A 15026-nucleotide genomic window follows, 5' to 3' on the forward strand; every position below is an offset into this window, starting at 1 on the left:
TTATTTCACTGCTATTGATCCACATCCCCCTCGTCCGCCTGCCGATCCAGAGAGCCTTTACTGGATAATTTTCAAGGGCATTTGTAAATGCAACACGGGGTAAATGGGTGATTGCCATGTGGCTGGTTTTTATGTGCTGTTGGTTGTTTTGTGAATTTGTGAGGGGGGAGAGTGCAGGGAAGCATTAGGAAATGGGAACCCTGAATGGGGAAAAAAAAATATGATGAGGCCGATCATGGAAGATTTTCTCCTCCTTTGTGCATTTCTAATTTGTAGGAGTTAAATTGTTTAAAACTACAGTAACACTTGACATTTGTGCATTTAATTTCTTTTAACTTCAGTTGAATTATTAAGGTTTTTCTTTTTTTCTCTCCCCACCCTCTGCTTTCAGGCATTGTTACAGCCACCTTGCACATTAACATTTCGGCACTGAATATTTAAACAAATGTAAAAACCCTTTTCTAAAATACAAATCCACATCTGTAGCCTGCGTTGTGGCAGGAGAATGGAGTCAAATGATTTTAGATTTATATAAAAACGGGAATAACTTTTTCAGACGTTAAGTGCAGGTCCTTGCATGTACTTGCTTTACTGTTAAGCATTGTTTTTGTGAGGTAGAATAAATTTCCTGCGGTACTAAAACTGCAGTTAGTTCTGTTTGTCTGGCTGAGGTGTGTGCGAGCCAACAGAGTGGAACGGGATCCAACATTAACAAAAACACCAAAAGAGAACCACGGGTGGAGCTGCCCCCTTAGAGTGGCCTCTGGGTCAACCTGTAGGGGTGCCAGGGCCATGCTGTATGTGTGTGTTTGTGTGTGTGTGAAGCTCTGTGGATTTGGCTGCTGGGCAGGAAGCATCTGTTAATTCAGGAGGGCCAGGAGGTAGTATGGTATATTTTTGTGCGCGTGTATGTTTAAGTGCACGTGTGTTTGTATCAGTATTAAAGCCCAGTGTTTTGCCTTCCCTCCTGTATCCGGCAGACCTGGCCATGGCCCACCTTCCTCAGGGGCTCAGACAGAGAAGCCTTGTAGCTTCCTGTGACACACATAACTTTGTGCGCTTGCACACACACACACACACGCACACACACAGATACGCGTGCTCAAACGAAACCAAAGAGAGGTAGTGTTTCGCCCTGAAAGACTTTGTTGACCAACAGATAGGGAAAATAATCCCTCATAGCATCCATTTGAGAGATATGAGTTGCATATACTGTACAAAGCCTGCAGAATGCATACAAACTTTAGTAGCACCAGTGAAAATGCTTCTCAGACAGTAAATATCAGTGCCATTTAACTCATTTATACCAAATCTACAGACTAAATGTTCCTTTTGTAACTTTTATTTTGGTACAGGTATTTGAACTATAGCAGAAAGAAAGGAATATAATGAAAGATGACAAAGAAAAGGCTTAAAATAACTCTCTCTCCAAGGTGGGAAAAGTCAGATAATCCAGTGATACCTGGAAGATCTAGGCTTTACCCAAATAATTTCATCCTGGTCGCCTAATCAGGGAAAAACAGTAATCCACACAGCTTCTGATTCCTCATGCGCCCTCCACCCAGGTATCGGAGCAGGTGGAGGAGGGAGGTAGATGGGTTGCGCTGGGCTGAGCTGTCCTTTCAGGAGCAACCAGCTCTTGGGCAGCGACTGCCGTCTGCTACCCGCTGCCACACATACGCACGCGCTCGCGCAACACACACACGACACGCTAGATGCCAGCTGGAAGGAATTTCCACTAAAGCCTGGTTGTAATACTTCCAGTCCGCCAGAGAAAGTGACTGCGGGGATGCCGACCCATGCTAATTATCTCCTTCACTGTGTAAGCCACCAGATGACTGTGTCTAGTAAAAGTTGTGTAGGATGACTTAGCATGTAGAGCCATCTCATTCCAAGAAAATCCAGACTGCTGAGGTTCACACTAATCAAGGGAGGAAGGCGGATAAGTAATTTGTTATTATCACTCCTAATAGCTCATGTTATCCCCTAAAAGTCACGAATATTGCAAAAGAAACTAGCGCTTAGGCTTTGGAGTGGTGCTTAGGATTTCAGAGCCAAAACAATGACTCCATTCCCCCTGGTGATTTTTAGATTTGTCATTATTGTGTGGACTTATTTGAAAGCCTTTAAACAGAACACCCTCTGCCAAGGCCTTTTTTTCCTCCTTTGCAGCTTTAATGAAAGTGGTCAGCTCTCGCCTTGGCAGAGGAATTCCAAGGCAAGATTTTATTTGAATTTTATTTGAAGGTGGTTCTGCCACCACCGTACTTAATAGTCACGCACACTCACAAAGCCCTCTGACACGCATACACAAAACCTACTTTCTATTGTTCAGAGGTTAATCTCTTTGTTTTGGCAATACAGTAATGTGTTCAGGATTTTCGACTCTGCGGATGATTTATCTAATAAATGACGACATTACACGCGCGAACACTTTCTACCCTGTTTATCTTTCCTTTCTCTTGTCATCATGCTCTCTATGTCTCTTTCTTTCGAGGGACTACAGGGGCAAAAGTCACGGGCCTTTGGCAGCGCTGGTGCCATTCCGCTTCCCGTCTGTCACAATGCTGGCAGCACACGCTGTGGAAACTGCCAGCTAATGGCTGTTTATCCACCGCAGAAACTTGCCAGCCAATGTCTGCCCAAGCTAAGAACTTGCCAACCAATGATTGTTGAACCTTGTACCTCGCAAACTATGCCTGCCAAATCACAGGATGCAGTTTCTTTTTGCTCAACTGAGAATTAATGGATTTCAGAGAGTTTTGGATGGATGCAGAATTCCCAGCTCAATTTCAGAGAGAAAAAAAAAGTCCTTCATGTTGTCCCACTTTCAGTTTCCAGCGATTAGTGCCCAGTTTCTCTTTCCAGAACATTTTTAGCATACGTTTCTGACAGAAAATGAAGAATGTTTTTTGCATCCGTAAGATCGTGTTTGTAAAGATTGTGCAGCTTGAGCTAACCACCGCATAAATGATGTATAATTATATAAGGAAAACATTATCCCTCCTCTTTCCCTAAACAGTATATTGTGTCTAATCACATTAAGTTTAAGATGATGCATGTTGGCTTCAAAACTACTATCCCTTTTTATTCTCCCTGGGATGATTAGTTTATCTTTTTCCAGGAGTTTAATGTTAAATTGTGGTGCGGCGGGAATAATATGGTCCGGCAGCAACACACACTTTCAATCTGGACATTAATTTCAGGGTTTATCTTGCCACAAGTAAGAGCTTTTAGAAAGTAAAGCTGAATGGAGATAACGTAGACAGGCAGGACAGTGTGTTTGTGTGTGAGCGAGAGGGAATCCATCCATTCACATGTAGTCTTCGAGTCCTCATCTCCTCATCTGGTCCATAACTACACACACACTCTCTTTCTCTCAATGTTACATGCTTTTCTTTGCAGTTGTCACCTCTAATTTCAACTTCAATTCATTAAATCTTCCCTTGCTCCAGCTGGTGCAGACACTGTCTCACGCATATGTGTACACACACACACACACATAGCCAGAGATATGGAAGTCTGCACTGAGGTAGAATTGGATTCTTAAGAGAATATTGGAGACTTTTTATCTCCATCAGTTCCCACTCTTTGACTTCATCCTCATTCTACCCCACACTGTCAGTCTTATCTTATACTCTCTGCCTCACACTCTGCTACCTTTGCTCTATCTCTCTCTTTCACAAAGGCACATATACACACTCATTTCAGTTTCAATCATATTCTGCACTCTGCCTTTCTCACTCTCGCTTGCACTTCTGTCTTTTGACCCGGTCTCCCTTTGTCTCTGTCGCTCGCATTCAGTTAAGGTCCCTCTATTTTCTCCACGTCTCAGTCTGTCTTCCTCCACTGTGTCTTAATCCAGTCGTCTGTGGGTTTGCTAGTAATGGAGTAGAGCATGGCTGTGTGCTGAGCCCATTCGGTAATCTTAGTTCTCCTAAATGAAGCCTATAGGTGCATGCCGTTTGCGTATCGTAAACTCTGTCTGAGTGTACATAAATAAATGCATAAATATATGTGCGTGTATTTTTCTCTTTCCATCTGTCTGTCCACCAGTTACAGCTTTAGAGCTAACAGTGGCCTCAATTGATCAAAGCTTTCTTCGGCACTACAGGGCGAAATCCACAGCTTCAAAATGTATGTGTGTACTTGTGTGTCTGTGTCCCTGTCCAGACATCAGAGGCAATGTTCTCACCTAGCTAGTCTGATGAGGCTACTCGCAGCCTTTTTACTCCTCCTTGCTCCCTTTGAAGCTGATTTGAATGTGGGTTTTTGAACCAGCAGAGGGGAAAAAAAGGCAAGACTGGAGAGAGTCTTCAAAAACTAGGCAGCAAATGGGTTCAGGCCAGAAAAGAAGGTGTGAGAAACTACGACAAGGGAGACTAGACAGCGGCTCTTGTAATGAGGGTGTAAACCACAAGACGAAGACGCGAGCCGGTGGTGATAAACGGCGAAAAAGAAGCGGAGAAAGCAGAAAAGCGGTGGAAATCTGATTCGGGGTTTGCGTTAAATGTTACATCAAAGAAATTATAAGCCGTTTGTGCTGCGTGACAGCAGCATTGTTTCTCGGTGCGGAGATGCACTGCTGTCGTCTCTGATGTGGTTTCTGGTTTAACAGCCTTCTCTGACACCAAAGTCTGCACGGTTATAGCTGTTATCTGTCAAAGACACGCTGTCACCAAGGCTCCCTGTTTTAAAGGATTGTGCACTAAATAGTAAGGGGGAAGAATTATGAAGGTTTCTAAAGCTTCTGTTCAGCAAGATATTGCTAAACTCGTCTTGATTTACTTTGGTGAACTTACATGATTTTTGCACTTGTGATGCAGCTGAAGAGCACCTACACATATAAACACCTACGAGTTTATTTCTAAGTGTATAAGTCTCATAAAAGTCATTTTTAGGTGATTAAAGTACTAGTATAGTTTTATATACATTTGGTATGTCAAGCTTGGCTCTACACCTCGGGTCATGTCAAGGCTGTTTGCCACTGCTGACACCTACAGGCCAACCACGTTAAGTGTCAGATACCCCACGGGTGACCTCACTATGCGTCGCCATGCTGTATTTAGTCAGCTCCGAGGTTATGAGTAGTGTATAGCTGGCACTTTGAGCTCTGCATGGTGGTAGAAATGAGCTGGCAGCCTGGCTGCCTGGATGATTAATGGCACTTGAGTCTTGACTTCGGTCAGGCTCAGCCCTCTCCGTCTATATTAAGAACCATCATGGCCTGTTTTTGTTGTATATTTTTGGATGTTACAGCAGTGAGTTATAAACTTTTACGTGTGGTTTTGGCTGGTTTATTCAGGTATTATTAATAACGAGGACAGTGACAAACGTTAGGCATTAAATGGTGCTTGTGTCACTGTATTTGCAAAGGCGGTTTGGGCAACTCTTTGCCTCTCTCTTCGAGTTTAGTGAGACATGAATATACTGATTGCTCCTGCCTCATTTCTTTTCTGCAGCCTAGACTATGCATACGACTTGGCTAAAATAAGGATTTGCCATTGATCTTTAGCAAAAAGCTGTCTTTCTGTTTTCTCATTGCAAACACATCACATGTCATTAAATATTCATCGAGCTTTGTTTGTGTCATTGTTATTTGGACCCACTTTAATTGTCACCCTCATCAAGATTCATGAGCCTCATCACACTTTCTTTAATTGCTTACTCGTCCTCTACATTGTTCATCTCAGTGTAATGTTCTCATATATTCACCTCTGCTTCTCTGCCTCATTCTGTGGTGCATTTCTTTTGATCTTTGCTCTGTTTCTTTCTGTTGTTGTTGTTGAGGTATCTGATTGTGTGTAGGAGTCTCTGATTATCAGTGGTTTACTGAAGTTTCAGGAGTCTTCTGCCATTCAGTTGTCATATACGGTGCGTTTGCGTACTCTGAAATAAACAATGTTGAGTTCAAAAATCACAAGTTTATTAGAGCAAAACATAAGCAGCATATTCTCTGGCGCTTTTATGATATTTCAAATCAACCAGTGCACTATGCTAAATAGCCCATGTCACTCGTTGATGTCTTCAGGATTTCCAAAAACCATCGAGACCCCAACATATCTCTCAAACTCAACCTAGCAAAGATAATTCCAGCACTAAAATGCTTTTTAAGAAAGCCAGTCTCTGGTCTCTGCTGGCAAATGGCTAGTCTGAGCTTTATAGCCCACTTTACCACTGAGGTAATAGGTGGAACAGAGCAGTCATGCTCACAAACAGTTAATCTCATTGTTAAAACTGGATGCAATAAGTAAAGGGGGGGGGGGGTCTCTAGAAGATGGGAAAGAAGAAACCATCATAATATATTCTGAATGCTTTATTTTGCTTTCGGGGACTTAAGTGGGTCTCCAGAAAGACAAATGTAGTTATAAAGACGGCTTAAGATGCAGAGGTATAATTTCAATGTTGATCATGTATTTTTCTCCCTTTTGGAGGAAATGCCCTTATTTAGGTGGTTAGACTGCAATGAGCTATGATTTTATGTAACCACTGGCTTTTATTCAAATGCAGTCTAGTTATATTAGTTTCTACCCACAAAGTCTTTATTATGGCTTACTGGGTGATTTTATGAGAAGTAAAACAACAACACTGTACATTTACTGAAAGTTTTAAATGGAGATAATGTTGGAACGTCATCATAAGTATAACTCATGCACGAATGAAGTGGTCAACTCGGGTGAATTCTGTTGGCTTGTTGGTCATCTACAACGTGCTGGTGATCTGGGAGCTCCTCATGAATTCTCAGCATCTTTGGCCACTGCTTCTTACTTAGACTACGTCTGCGTTACACCCATTATTTCTCTCAAGTTAATCGGGCTCTATAAATAATTTCTGATGTGAAAGCTCGGCTTGTTTGGTAATGTATAGAGTCTGCTCGAGCCTCCTGTGATTGTGCCCGCTCGTTGACATGATAGAATTGTACAGCTGAAGGAACCTTTCACATTTATATTTAATCTCCCAACTCTCATCCTTAATGCATGAGGAGAATGGGAGACCCCGACACCCCATCCCCCTAACTCGTGGTTTGGCCTGTTGGGAGAGGAAAGGAGGGGGATTAGAGCAGGATTAAGTCTGTGTGAATGGGAGCCACGAGACCTCCACAATTATTCACTTCCACCATCAGTCAACTTTCCCCCGTCTAACCGTTTAGTCTCTCTGCAAAACCTTCAAAGACACGTGTTCGTGTTTTTGTACGTTCTAAAACACATCAGAACCAAAGGATGAGTTTGAACTTTTTACTGAGAATTTAAACTTTTTGCCTGTAAAAGTTTATTCGGTGAATAATTTCACCTGCAGATTAAGTTGCGTGTTATCAGATAATGATTGAATCATCCGTCTTTCTTTGCATCCTTGATATAGAGAGTCAATAGGTTATAGTCTGGGCATCCTTCAGCTGTGGGACACCAGCCAATGCGTGAGGGCTTCTGGAGCAGCCAGCATTTTTCCTTGTACTGGCCGTTGATTACAATTGCAGATAACATTTTTGAAAGCTAATAAAAAGCAGATCATTGCCAAACAACGGCCTATGGTTTTGATATTACATTTCGGCTAATGTATTTCCCTTCTTTGGTCGTATGCAGCCAAAGGTTGCTCAAATGCGATTTGTCATTGGTTCTTGTGCTACAAGACAGGAAGTGGAGAATTTGCAGTACTAAAAATTGACCTCCTTGTTGACAGGTTCTTCATGTTCAAGTAATGAATTTGTTTATAGAGATTAGTCGGTCATTCCAGTGCATTAGTGTGGTGACATTTAACTTCAGCTACTCTAATAGCTACTGTAGTAGCTTGCAGTTCTGTGCCAAAGATGCCAAAGATTCTGTGCTGATGTTCTTTAAGTGAGCACTGCAGAAAGTTACAGGGTCTTTTTGTGGTTGAAAGGGTAGCGTCATCGAGAGGGAAATGTACTAAATTATTGCACGACAAATAGCCACGACAAACACCTTAAACTCCAAGTTAAGTTTAATTTGAATTGTAGAAGGATTAAACCATGGTGACCGGTAACTTTTTTCAGCATATACAGTATGCCATATTAAAGCATTCTTGGGAAAAAAATGCAACATTTTTGATGAACTGAAGACAGTCGAGGCCAAAATAATTAAAGTAGCCAACATTTCCTCTCAAGCTGTGAAACTGTGCAGTTCAGAAGGACAGGTATCGATTCTGATTTGATGTTTCTGAAAGGTGATTAATTAAAAGTCACAGCCAAGTCTTGAGTTTTCTCAAGTTTTTGCTGTCACAACTTACTTTATCAATTTTTTTTTTTTGTTGGACCCCTTTGAACTTAACCAGCTAATCGATCGCGATCAACATTTTTCCTCATTAATATCCTCTTAGGGTGTGTTTGTGAGTCTCGATCCGGTGAGCAGTTTGATACATTAGTTTCTACCTCTGTGTGAAATCTGTTGAATGAATGAGGGTGGGAGTTTCATCGTCACTGGCTGATAACTGCTCCATCACACAGAAATCAATAAGTATTTATCTGTAATGAAATTAGCAATCGCTCTCTGTCCTCCCTCTCACTTTTTCTCTTCCTTCTTATTCACAAAGAAGCACAACAAACAGCAAAGACTGTTGCTGAACAATAAGATTGGCGAATTCTCCTTCTGTTTATGGATGATTGTGTGGAATTTAGTCAATAGCATCAAAACAGACTTAATACATGGAATACATGTTGCCTACGGGTCAATATGCTTATATAGCTGTACTTAATAGGAAATGGATTTCACTTAAATGCTCCTTTAGTCACGACTTAAACCTCAGGCCTGACTCATTATGTGCATGTGAATGATACAAAAGCACACTTTGTAATTAGAATCCTGCTATTTAAGTGTCACTAATAGGACTATTAACGCTCTGCGACAAATTTATTATGGTTCTGTAGTTTTAGACAGTGCTTCAGTCGAGTGTTGTCAGATTCTTTTTAAGTGTCTGTGAGGGAGACGGAATCTGTAGGGCAAAGCTAACAGGGTTAAACAAAAGTGAATGGATTAATACTGGACCTAATTGGGCTGATTTCCTCTCATGGCCAGGTTTTAGTCCAAGAATTCATGCATAAATAATAAATAATTTCCTAAATCGCTTTTGCTTCACTACCATCTGTAGCTCTAGTTTTTGAGGATGAGCTCTTTCTCATTCCAGGTTCAGGGAAAAAGGTGGCTGTGCACAGGCTGGCACACTGTGTGGAGTGCAATGCAGAATAATAAGCGCACTTGAAACTAATTTGCCTGTTAAAATGCAGTAAAGAACTGGCAGGTAGATTTGTCTGCAAGACACTGTGATTTTACGATGTACCTACTGTTTTCTGCGAGAACGGTTTCTCATTGTAAAAAAACAAAACAGTGTAGTGCTCTAGTGAAACATATGAGTGTTTGATTTTTAAGTTCACAATATAGCAAACATATTTCACAAAATGGCATTTTAAAAAGCATCCAGATAAAACAAGAAATTTCAGAATAAAAGCCCTCAAAAAATAGTTAAGAACAAGCCTTTTTAAACTCCACCCCTCTATATGAAAGTGGTTGTACAGGCCAGCAGGCCTATTAGAAGAGGTGGGGGGTGGCGTACCCCCAGACTCAACGTCTTTAATATTGCATGTTGGCACCATGACTCCGTGCAGCCTCGCCTAGCTTCAGTTTGGCTTGGTGAGTCTTTTCCCACCATAGGTTATACGCGCAGACTTAAAATGAGTGTTTATGTGTGCCTTTGGAAGGCAAGTGCTGTCTGATGTGCCGATGGAGGAGGTGTGCTGTAGGTTCGCCAAGTATCGCAGGAGGACGTCCTCCCTCACCCTGACACTGTCCCGGCCCAAACTGGTAAGGCTTGAGATTTTAAAGATTGCTGGGTTACTCCTGGAGCAGAGAGGGGAGCATGCACATTGGTCCACCTGCACATCAAATTGAGGTTAAACAGGTTTAACTAAATGTTTTAATTCCTCAGACTCACACTCTGTCACCCTTATCTGAGTTTAGAGTAGGTCTTTTTTTCCACAGCTGTTTAGTAGATGCAACACTTGTTTTCTAATTCTGAGCCTCTCCAACCTTGAGTTAATAGATTTGTAGTAAAATCAGCACCTGACATTTCAGACACTGGAGTTTGTTTCCAGTCTTGCCGAGCTCCACGGTCTTTGATCAAAGAGTGGCGCCACTCTCAACTTCACTAAGAACTTTTTCTATTTTATTTTCCCTGAAAATCTCTACATTGAGGGGCATTTTGTTGTTTTTGAAGCAGGTTTCCTACTGATGTGTACTGTCATGTGTATTTGGTAGTTCTTTGGCGTCCAGTTAATGCAATTTCTCTAAAGAGAATTGGAATTCACAATATGGATACTCGTGACTCGTCCCCCTCTGTGGCTCTGTGGTATGTGAAGCGTCTCGGTTCAGTGCAAACTGAAGGCTACGCAAATGTTTCTAGGTTACACCGGTGTGGCTGCTGGTTCTGCACCTTTGCACTCAGTTAACACTACAGCACTTTGATGCTCTTGCCTTTGGAAGCCTCTTGACTGTTTGACTGACAGCTTTACCTCGTTCTGCATCTGGATTTAGTGTTATTGGAGAGCGAGCTCTTAGCAGCTCAGATTTTGAGTGTATGTGGGCAATTTTCAGCGAACGTGATAACGAAATAAAAACAAATGGATTTTGTTTGCATCAAAGCTCAAACATCTTTGCAGAAATTATCTTTTTCTCTGGAAGTAGACACATTTATTTATTTAGGAGACTTTATTTACTGTCTTTTTTGCTGCTAGATGTATTTTCTGATTTAACTGATTAACTTGGAGTTTCATGCATGTGCTTTTGTGCTTCTTTCTTTCTTTTTTGGGGGGATAAATACATTTCCATCTGTTGAAGTTTGAGTATACATCTGTGTCCTTGTGTGTACTCTGTACATGTGTAAGCTGTCTGTGCAACGAGGAAACCAGGATTTACTGTTTAATTGTTTTGTTAAGGTCACTCCAAAAATATCAAAGCAACCTCCAAACCTTCACAGTGTACCAGATATCGTATCTGTCTGCACCCCGGCTCATAATTCACTGCAATGTGAAATATCCTGAGCTCCGTCGTCTTCAGGTTAATTAGCCCGGAGCATGTGAAACCAGCTGTGGCTTTCAGCCTGATGAAACAGCTGTGTGTGTTTGTCACTGTTAACTGTGTCTGCGCGTGTGTGTGTTTGCCTCTTTTGAACCCTGTGCATGTTTGCCTCAGCTGAACTCATATCCTCTTCACCCTCTCTGTTTGTCTTCTTCTGTATCTCCTACTTCCTCTCTGTCTGAGCAGCTTCCTGCCGATCTCAATAAGATGCACCTAACAGACCATGCCCACCAGCAGGTGATGCACATGCCGCCCAGCCAGTCAGGATGCAGCATCGCCAGTGACTCGGGTAGCAGCAGCCTTTCAGATATTTACCAGGTGGGTACCTCCCTGTTTATGGTAAAAGTTTATTGTATTTATTTGCAAATAAACCCACACTTAAAATGGTACATTTTCCCAGTAAATAAATATGGATTTATGGATACGAATTTCCACAAAGCTGAGTTGTTTTTTCCTTTCATTTTGCCAAATTCCTTTTCTCTTTCCTTTAATTGTTCAAATTCATTATACAAAGTCAGTATTATGTAAAATAGGATCCAGCCAGTCAGTTAAAACTACTCTTGTCTCACAAATTACTTGAAATATCCTCATGCTTTGACAAAACCCTGTCTACTGTTTCTGGTCGTGTGTTTTGCTGAAAGGTGAATTCTCTCCATCTTCACGTGTTCTCAGTTTATCAATCAACCCTCCACCCACCTTCCTTCTGATCCTTTTTGTCTCTCTAATTATTGTGCGTCCTGGTGACTCGTCTCCCTCTGTACTTCCTGCAGCAGATTAAAGGTCACGTGTAGAAAATGAACCTAACACTTATAGCTTCATCTTTAACTGAGCTACAGCAGGTAGAACAGCTCAATCTACAAAAGGTAAATTCCTACATGTAAAAGTAAAATAGCCAAAGAAGAGCCTTTGTCTTTGTATCTGTCTAACATTTCTGCAACATTTTTGGCAGTTGAGCAAGCTTTTAAGTGTAGACTGTATGAGTGATTGCAAATCAGTAACCCATAAAAGCAAACATAAGCTTTCCATCTAATCATTTTAATCCCTTAGCTCTCCTAATCCCCCCTCTTTACACAGAAAGTTGCACTAAATGTAACATTTCAGCACTGTCTTTCAGCTGTGACTGTTCTTTTATCTTCCCCCCACTTTACAACCTACACGCTATATTCTGCACACGTCTGTGAATATGTGTATAGACGTCCTTTTTGACGCTGGCTTGTTAGCTCTGCTGGCTTTAATGGGAACCAGCGTGGCCTGTTTGCCACACACTAATGAGCTAGTTGATGTGCTGGTGCGATCTGTGGGCTCTGCTGGCCACAAAACTAATTTGTTTGTTTCACTCAGGAATGTTAATGCATCTTATGTTTTTTCCAGGTTCCAGTACATACTGTAAATGTTACAACAACGCATAACGAAACTTTCGCCAACAAGATAACGTTGGTGAACGATAAGGTTAGGTAACATGGGAGAGTGATCAAAGCAGACAAACTGAGGAAATCGCCACAAATTACTGTGAGCAGGGGGGGGAGACTTGCTGAATTAAAAAAATAAATAAAATGAAATCCTACCCCTTTCCTTCTCAGGCTGTCTGTGAGTGACTGCAGATTGATGTAAGTCAGGTCGGCCCGGGTCAAACGTTTAACACAGAGACCCACTCTGTTCATCCTCAGATTAGATATTTATCACACGCATCTGATCCCATCACTTGTCGCTGACCCGGCTCTGTGTTTGTTTACAGCTGTCTTAAAGTGCTGACCCTTCACTCAGCTGTGATCCTCAGCTGTCAGTGCAGCAAACGCTATCTGTTGTGGGTTTTCTCTTACACGTTCTTTTTGTTTTTCCTCCTTCCACTCCCTCTTTTATCTTGGCTTAACACTCAGCAGCTCACGTCCCTCTTTCTCCTCATCTTTTCATCACTTTCTTTAACTCCTCGTAATCCTCTCTTATGCTTGTTCGTCTCCTGGCCGTGGTATATCCTGAACCTTTGTGCCTCCTTTCTGGGGTTGGGACGTGGTAAAATGCAGTGGTTCGTGTAGATCTGATGCCACTGATTTCTAAAAAATGTCCTCCTGCCTGAGACTTGCTCTGAGACCAGGGGTATTGGCCTGAAAGGGCAGACGATGCATTCTGAATGAACTGGGCTCTCAGAAGCACTGACTGATAGTTGGTGAGGAGGACGAGAATGAGTTTTTGTCTCTTTTTACCCCTTTTCTCCCACATTTCCTAGAATATTTCTGTTAAAAGGCTTTTTGCATTTTTTCTTAGTGTCTACAATGACATTGTGAGGCATATTAACTGCATGGACTAATAATTAGAAGTGAAATAACGTTTTCTATGTTGGATCTAATTTTAAAAAATCAGCCTTTCGACAGTTCAATGTGTTGAAGATGCTCCATATACTGCCGTTTCATTTAACTATTACAAGAGGAGGAAAGCATGTTTTTAAAAGTTCGGCTGCACACCTTATGTTCGCATATGTTTCCTGGCTTGTTTTTTTCCCATCTTATATTCAACAAGATTAAATTCATCTACTATCCGGGAACAGGAAAGGTCTGAGGAGCAGGTGTGTTTTAAAAGTCCTCTAAATGGCTTCTTCAACCTAATTTAGAAAAACAACAGCGGGCCTGAACTTTGAATGGACTATTAGCTCAATACCCTTGGGTTGGAAAAACATAAAAAACACTTTGGCCATGTCCCAACTATCCATAGAGCCTAAGAGCTTGATTGTATTGCTAGCTGGCGAGGCCATCTTACAAGCTATAGACTAGGAAATTCACTTTTCCCCACCAGATATCAACAGCTAATATATCTCTGCCTGTCTTTTCAACTGTAAATCCAAAATGTAGAAAGAATGAAGATGAAGAGAAAACGAATAATGTGGCTGAGCAAATGAAGACATAAAAGCACAATAGTTACTGATAAATTTAGAGTAGTATTGTTGGGATTAGCAAAGGCTAATTAATATGTATTTTGCTGGCCACTTTATTAGGTACACTTTACATTTAGTTTTGTATGACCACTTTGGCCGTCAGAACTGCCTCAAATTCAACAAGGTGCAAATGTTGCTCAGAGATTTTGTCCATGTTGAATTGGTTGTATCACAGAGTTGCTGCAGATTTGTCGCTTGCACATCCATGATGCAATTCCCATTCCACCACACCCCCAAGGGGCTCTCTGTCTGGTGACTATGGAAGCTATTTGAGTAAAGTGTTCTCACTGTCACGTTCAAGCGCTATTCTGTTAGAAGCATCAATTAGAATATGGATATAAAGATCAGATACTACGGGGACCAAAGTGTGCACAAGGCAGGATAGATTCATGCGTTCATGACATTTACACCAAATTCTGACTCTGACATGTTAACGTCGCCGCAGAAATTGCATTCATCTGTAGTCCATCTGCTTCAAGGTTCAGCATGTGTTCAGAGGTGCTCTTCTGCATACCTTAGTTGTAACGAGTGGTTATTTAACAAAATATCTCTTTTTCAGTAAACAGGATAAATGCTGGAGGTCTAAGTGAATTATGTGCCTAAATAAGCACATGCATTCACATTATTTTGGAAAGCAGACAGAAGCAGGGGTAAAATCAGGCTTAGCTCTCCAGACTTTTTAGGCCCACCTGAAAAAGCTAACAGACGGCCGGTAACGCTGCCACTACCACCAGAGAGCTCCTCGATTCACCTTTAGGTGACGGTTCAATTCCCAACTGACATGAATAGCCTTATGCCCTTTTAGATCCATACTCTTCCAACCATCTGTCTGCCTCGCACAGGGAAATGCTGTGAAATATGAATTATTAGTGAATGGATTTAAATATTTGGCTGTTGGCCTGGTTTTTTGTAGTCTGGCACTTGGTGTCTGGGTGCAGCTCTAGGTCGCAGCTACAGCTGCTTTTTCCAAGGTTATCCTTTTTTATGTTTCGTGCGAGTAAATTGTTACTAAAAAG

The 15026-nt window shown here is 41.6% G+C and overlaps 1 protein-coding gene across 8 annotated transcripts in view; it reads left to right on the top strand.

The window, feature by feature from the left end:
* The window catches only part of rapgef6 (Rap guanine nucleotide exchange factor (GEF) 6), a 76487-nt gene that overhangs the window by 22192 nt on the left and 39269 nt on the right, over window positions 1-15026 (top strand). For all 8 annotated transcript variants that reach the window (XM_025910941.1, XM_025910944.1, XM_025910943.1 and 5 more), the window contains one exon: window positions 11271-11402. In XM_025910941.1, the coding sequence (XP_025766726.1) occupies window positions 11271-11402 (132 nt within the window). The remainder of the gene's footprint in view (window positions 1-11270; window positions 11403-15026) is intronic.

Source organism: Oreochromis niloticus, linkage group LG10, assembly GCF_001858045.2.
Source record: "Oreochromis niloticus isolate F11D_XX linkage group LG10, O_niloticus_UMD_NMBU, whole genome shotgun sequence".
Taxonomy (NCBI): domain Eukaryota; kingdom Metazoa; phylum Chordata; class Actinopteri; order Cichliformes; family Cichlidae; genus Oreochromis; species Oreochromis niloticus.